Source organism: Callorhinchus milii, unplaced genomic scaffold (assembly GCF_018977255.1).
Source record: "Callorhinchus milii isolate IMCB2004 unplaced genomic scaffold, IMCB_Cmil_1.0 Scaffold5, whole genome shotgun sequence".
NCBI classification, from domain to species: domain Eukaryota; kingdom Metazoa; phylum Chordata; class Chondrichthyes; order Chimaeriformes; family Callorhinchidae; genus Callorhinchus; species Callorhinchus milii.
Genome location: NW_024704746.1, coordinates 19,234,168 through 19,241,500, shown reverse-complemented (window position 1 = coordinate 19,241,500; position 7,333 = coordinate 19,234,168). Strand labels below are relative to the sequence as shown.

Genomic DNA, 7,333 nt, shown 5'->3' with positions numbered 1-7,333 from the left:
TAATGAGCTCACCATTTTTGCTTTGCCTTGCAGACCCGTTATTCTGCACAATTCACACAAAAACAGAAATAATGAAGAAATATTCTCTTGCCAACAACTACATTCACATTGCAATTTTATAAAAAAAGACGGTTGATTTGTTTAATTCTCATTTTTCCTCTCGATTTCAACTTCTTCACATTGAACCTCTTTGTGAACTTCACGGATTACAGCTAACCAGATCATACCAATGGAAGCTGTTTGCTAACAGTTTTTTTCCCTCACTCCTGGAATGAAAAGTTTACTTAGAATTAGTTAGATCGCAATGTCACTGTAAAGCGAGCGGTAGAGCCACACAAGAAACAGACATTGATTGCAGCTAAACACTTTCGAAATACACTTCAAGAGTTAATACAAGAACATAGGTTCAGAATGAGAAAAGGACACTGGTACACCAAGCCTGTTCGGACCAACAGACTGTGTCCAATTTTCATTATAGTGAATTTGATAATCACAGGCACAATAATATAAAACTCTGGAATGTCTCCCCAAGTTCTTAAAGTTAACTGCAAATATTGCAAGATATAAATTTTATATTTTATATTATTTTATCATTCAACTCTGGCTACTTGACTTCACAGACGACATTCTATGATTAGGTTTGGAGCCGGTGCTCAACAGAGTTTTAGATATTTTAAGTGCATCTACGCTGATCCTCATTGAATTCTGCTTGCATTCACGCTCTCGTTATGCTGTCAAAGGTTAAATAGCCTCCTTACATTAGCCGCACCGTTAAAATTCTGAATTATATCCTAGACCCTATCAAGGCTCAAATTATAGAAGTGTGAACTGCTTAGTTTTTACTAAATAAACCCAAATATGTAACCAGATGGTGCATTCACTGCAAGCATTGAAGAACAGCATTACTGCAGATCACCAGAGGCAACCAATAGAAGGCCTGAAATTAACTTTCCTTCCTCAGTATGGAACGCACTGTACAGTATACAGTTTATAGGCATTTACTTTACTGAAAAAAACGTGACCAGTGTTTAACGGCATGCTTCTCCACGGGAACATTTTTTTACAGTTTATATTATAATTAAGTCATCATTGCTTCCTGCGAGGAAAACGAATCCCTTTGTATCCGATTATCTGGATTCCAGAATAACATGTGCTCTTATTGCATATATACTTATTACCCATCATATCTGCAGTTCTTTATTAAACTGGTTCAGTATTACCACCACAGAGTCTCAACCCTTCTTATAACATGTTTCTAATAATTTATTTTACTGTGCATCAGTGTCATATATTTCACATAAAGTGATGTTAAGCTGTCATCAAGAATATACATTTGAAGATTTAATCACACTGAGTATTGTTCAGACCATCCTTAAATCAATACCTCCAGCATGGGAATCTCCATACAACAGCATCAATTGGTAAGCACCAATCATTTTCCAAAGATGAAAAAATATATATTTTTAAAATAGCAAAACTTCAGAAAAGATTGTATGAACATTCATCTTTTATTTTCCAACCATCTATATGTACAAATCTTAAAAGTTTTACATCAACACCCCAAAAATGGAAAGAAAATATTTTACCTGAATAAATCTCAAATGTTCACAGAATCAGAGGTACTCAATTTATTTTTTTTAAAATAATTAAAGTCATGATTCTCTTCACCAAGATTAAACATGCAGCTGTACAAGATCAGTGTTTTGGTGTTCGACAGGTGTTTCTTAAAAAATTCTGCTCCTCAAACAATATTGTTGATTAGTTGAAAAGAATATCTGGTAGAAATTAAATACTACCGCCACCTTAACCTTTAGCCGAGAATCGTGACTGTGACGAAGGTCTTAGACATTTACACATTTTCAGTTGGAGTTTTCTGAAAAAAATAGTTTTAGACTTGACCAGTGCTCAACAGAGTACAATTAGCTCTTAAGAAATCAGTTTTCATGAAATATAATTAGCATTTTAAATATATATATAAATTTTAAGCAAAAAATTCAAAGGTTGAACACCAATGAAGCAAGCTGATCTCATTCCACGTTTCAACTATTTTGGTAAAAGGGAGCCTGAAGTTTTGGGCAATAGTATCTATATTACTGACACCATATAATGAACTCTGACAACAAAATGTTTCTTGTTATTGGGTCAACCTGGTTTGTACCCAGGACTGCTTATGGCTGCCTGCTTCAGAGAACTAATCAGTTCCCAGCCTGACGAACAAGTCTTGTACCATGTAAAAACAAGGTGTCCCCTTGAAGAAAGCGGGAATAACATGGAACAGTTGCAGTACAATCAACCTATCAACCTATTACTGTATAAATATTTTAGAAGCATAAAATCAGTAATTGTTCTCCCAAATCTCCAAGACATTTCCAACATCTCCAAAATAAAGCAACCATGCTAATTATTCAGAATATGAATTAATTTCTATGAAGATACACATCTCGTGGAATCAATAGCAACAACAAATGGAATATTCAGGCTGTTAATCACTCAGGATGAACCTTTTTTGTTCCAGTATTGGTGCAAATGGACAAAGACGTTTACTAATGGCAAACAGATATGTTTTTATGTTCTGCAATCACATCCATAGTTTATAAATTAAGAGAACATGCCTTATTATGAGGTTGCGGTTTGCAGTATAATGTATATATCGTGATTCTTGCGCAAAATAATCGGAAAGGTAAGTTTTGTGGTCAAGCGATGCAGTTAATTGCTTATATAAGAATGTAAAGAACACCACGAACAACCACGTCCTTCCTGAACTATGAAAGACCTCATTGTGCTACTTTCATATGCAAATTCATGCCTGCAGCTGGGTTCCACTTCACATGAAACAGGGACAAGCACTAGTTCTAATAATGATCAATTATTTTGTTGGCTACCTGCCAAGTGGTTGCTAAGCAGCCACATTCTCTTCTGACTGTGTCTGTTAAGATTTCCTCAGTTCTCTGCTTGTCTTCACCAGAACTTCCAAAACCTGCACTGCCTAATCGCTTCCAAGTCTTTGAAAAAGCACAGCCATGAGTTTCCTTATTTTGTTGTAATCAGAAAAACAAGAGATGAGGGTTCAAATTACATAAGTCATTTGATTTAGTGAGGGTGGTTGAAGAACCAGGCCCCCAATCAGTGTACTCCTCCATCCGTTTTCTAATAAAACACTGTATTGCCTTTCGTGCAATAATAATTATTTCGTGCACTTAATAAAAAGCCTTTCCCCATCCAGAAAAATAATTTTTCGAAAACTGCTTTATTTTTGTGTTGGACACTGTGTTCATCACATGGCTGCTGTAATTTCAACTAATTGCAGCACAATGTTCTCTGTTCCCACACACTCCTCCCAATATTAATGAACAGGCACTTCCATTTATCAGATCAAAACCAACCTTGCATCCTGTATTTTACTGAAATGTTGGCATATCCTTTGTTACCTCGGCACTCCCTCAATCTCATGGTTTTCTTTACTTCAAACATTTCTTTCTTCCCAAAAAGCACATATTATACCGTGTGTTACACTGTTCCTCACTCTCCTTCCCCAGTCCCTCAAATTATTAAACTAGGTGTAAGAGTGCACAGCTGCATACTGCCACTTAACTGAAGCCATGTCTCTATGACACCACACCATTCAGTTTCATTGAAATAGCACTTATATGTAATATATATTTTTTAAAAACTATACAACCCTTGAATTTGATATTGTGTCTTATCACATCCTTTAGATGTCTTGAAGCACTTTACTGTAAAGCGTAGTGACTGTGTAACTTGGAGGTGAACATGGCAGTCAATTTTCCCACATCCATGAAGTAATTGATCAATTTTATCTGGGGATTGATCGTTGGTCAGGATACCAGGAGAAACTAGCTTCTCTTTTTGAATAGTACAGTGGGATATTCGACATGATGTACTTTACTGTGTATGATATTCTGTAAAGCTTTATCTGCACCAAAGCTTCAGGATTTTCAAATGTCCTCAGTCAATTAAAGTAATGGTTAAATGAAGTGAAGAGAAGTCACAGTTCCTAATATTTCACAGAAGTAGTTGTTTGGTATTCTTCCATTGAAAGCTGGCAAGATGATCTTTTCAAACACAATACTGTGCCTCATTGTTGCAGTGCAGGTATAAATCTGGACAGCCCCATCATTTCAAATTCTTGATGCAACTCATCCACTGATACAAAGTATTGCACTGCAAAGCTTGTAAGCCTAATAAGTAAATTGTTAAAAAGGTTAATACAAAAATGCACATTATACAGAATTCACCAAATAATCTAGCCAAAGGCAGGTTAAAGTACAAAGTGACCCATTTTATACCTTTGCTGTTCTGGTTGAAGTTTTTCTTCACGGAGAACACTTATCATCCTTTCTTTGCATTTCTTTCCACTGGAATCCACATCCACCTTACAAGTTTTCTGAAGAACTAAATAGTTCTTTCGTAATGGCATTTTAATAACAAAAAAGCAAAATTTATAAAGATTTAGAATACATTATATTTTAAGTAAATAAAAGTTCCTGTATTGATTTTCTTAACTCCTTGTTTTTACTCTAGCAAAAGCACTATATGAAATTGAAAAGAGCCACTGAAACAGCGTGAAATCGTCTGTACATTTAAAGCTCTGTGCTCCCTCATCTTTAGTAGCACTACAATCGCTGAACTCAAAACATTTTACACAAGAGTACATTGCAGCAAAAAAGGAAAATTAAATCCATGAAGAGTATTAATGAAATTTGTTTCAAAAAATGCAGATACCTTAATATCATCTCTCTCTCCTTGCAGAAGAATGAATATGAGCTTGTCCATGAAGATCAGCCTTCCAGTAAGTCCTAAATCTGAAGTCCACTTTTCTATACTTTTGATGTACTTTACTTTTGCCCTCATATGATCCAACTGCAGCAGTGATGTCCACACTCCACAAGAATTGTTACTTTCAGCAGCCTTGTCGACTGTCGATTGATCCATATAATTCTGAAAGTTGTGTTGGAGCCACATCATTAATTCATAGATCATAGGCTGAGAAAGAAGAGTCTCGCCATACCTCATCAAGCCTCCCTTCATATCTGAACACTGTTTTCGGGTAAGATGATCGGAGCAGATGGAGATATGAGGGAGACATAATGGATATTCAGGAGATAACTGAAAGGTGATCTTTAACAGAAATTTCTTTCCAAGATGGTCACAGATGGTCTGGATTAGGAATGCAATCCCTTCGGAATCTGTAGTATATTGGAAGAAATTCAACGTTGTAAAGTTATAATTACTTTCTCAATCTTTTTCACATCACCAAGCTCATAAGTTCACTGCGTGAACCTAATGGATTCATGGATTGGATAATGGATTCATGGATTGGATAAATTTTTGTAACAGTCCACTGTAACAAACATGCAGGATAGCTAGTGCTTGCCCAACAGTTTTTCCACACAATTCTATAATTGCATACTTGATGACATTATATCTGTGAAGAATGATTAATGTACTTTTAGGGGGTTAAAAGGTGCCACTTTTAAACCAATTCTGAAAGTGAAGTCAACTGTAGTACATCCTTAACCCAGTCGATCACTCCCCCCACTTCTTTAAAAACAAAAGTGAGCAACATATTGATTGAAGAGTCGCACGGTGCATTACTGGAGGCTGCAAAATACGTCGTATTTTTTTAAAGCGTTGTTTTAAGTGGTAGATTGATGGTAGAATTGGATCTCTCCCCTGTCATTTATTTGGAGTAAGACACATTTGTTCTTTTGGTTTCAGAATGTAACCTAATATTACTCCAGCACGTCAGTCTCACAAATAAGCAAACTGGGTTTTTACAGCCCGTCCACATTTGCTGACATAAATGTAATATTTCCCTGAAAATGGCTCGATCTCAGACCCGACCACTGCCTCTCGTTGGGAGCGACAAGACGTTCCTTGTCGGGTGTTTTTTTTTTAAAAAAAAAAACCCAAAATGTCCTGTTTTGACAGATGTCGCTCCAATCGGAAAGAGGGCAGAGGGAAAGGGAGCCGGTGTCGAGCGCAATTTGGAGCGCGCGCGCCTCGCAAGCGAGAGGACCTGGGTTCGATTCCCGGGCTGGGCTGGGCGAAACGTCCCGACTCCGCACGCCTACGTTTACCCGGCAAGTGAGCAGGAACCCACCCGGCTGTTTGGGGGGGGGGGTTAATCGCGTTTCCCGGGGATAATAACCCCCTCCCCCCCCCCTTTCCATTTAAAAATGGAAAAAAGGTGGAGTCCTGTAGCTCAGTGGTTAGAGCACTCGCTTTGCAAGCGCGAGACCTGAGTTCAATTCCAGGCAGAGGGCGAAACCTTGGGCAAGTTTCCTTACTCCACACAGAGCCTAATAATAATCCCTCCAAAACCAAAAACAATAATAAATTGGTCATTTTCAATCTACGACTGTTTGTGGGACATTGCTGCGCGCAATTGGCTGCCGCGTTCGCCCACAAACATACAGTCAATTCACTTTACAGTGTGTTCTGTGAAGCGCTTTGGGACGTCCTCCCGACGTGAAAAGCGCTATATCAAATGCGAGGATTATTATTATTATAATTATTATAATAAAAAAAAACTGGGTCACTTCAATCCAGGACTGCTCGCGGGCAGGCGGGCGGGCGGGCGGAGGGGGGGGACGGAGGCCACCCCGGCGGGCGATGGGCCGCCGCCGCGTTCCCGCCCGCACAACACACGCGCTCACTACGCGCCATCACGCAGCGCGGTCCGCGGAAGCGCTTTTCGAGACGTCTGGAAGACGTGACGCGGCGCGACGTCGAAAGGCAAAGATTACTATTATGATGATGATGATGATGATGATCATTCAAATTATTATTAGAGGGCGTGTGTTTTGCAGTCGCTGACACTCCCTGACACGTCCCCGTTACTAACACCTCTCTCTCTCTCTCTCTCCGACCCTGAGGCCTAGGCCTCGGCCTCTCACTCCCCACCCGCCGCCCCCCGGGGGTTTAACAGCCCTCCCCGCCCCCCACACCCCCCCCCAATCCCGGCCGCCCCCCTTCACCTGACCGCGAGAGGAGCTGGAACTCTCCGCTGCCGCAGTAAATGGCTCTGAGGGCGGCCACTTCCTCCTCCTCCTCCTCCTCCAGCAGCGCCGCCGCCGTTGCCATGGCCACCAGACGCCGCTCGTGACGCGGGACTTGGGGTCCGTCACACATACCGATCCCCCCCCCCCCCCTCTCTCTCTCACACACACACCACGCACTGGTCCGTCACACATCCGGCTCCGCCGCTGCCGTCGCCGCCAGGGAGAGTTCCGGGGTCCTCCTCAGTCAGTCAGTCAGTCAGAGTCAGTCAACAGTCAAGTTGCTGACTTCAGGTCCTGGTTGGGGGGGG

The 7,333-nt window shown here is 40.3% G+C and overlaps 1 protein-coding gene across 1 annotated transcript; it reads right to left on the bottom strand.

Moving 5' to 3' along the window:
• Positions 1 to 3,839: 3,839 nt before the first annotated feature.
• Positions 3,840 to 7,155, bottom strand: rwdd3 (RWD domain containing 3). Its single transcript, XM_042334991.1, has 4 exons — positions 7,002 to 7,155; positions 4,744 to 5,207; positions 4,308 to 4,423; positions 3,840 to 4,199 (listed from the first exon to the last, which is right to left on the bottom strand). Exons 1-4 carry the CDS (start codon positions 7,153 to 7,155, stop codon positions 4,097 to 4,099), a joined length of 837 nt encoding a protein of 278 aa, XP_042190925.1. The 3' UTR covers positions 3,840 to 4,096.
• Positions 7,156 to 7,333: the final 178 nt, after the last annotated feature.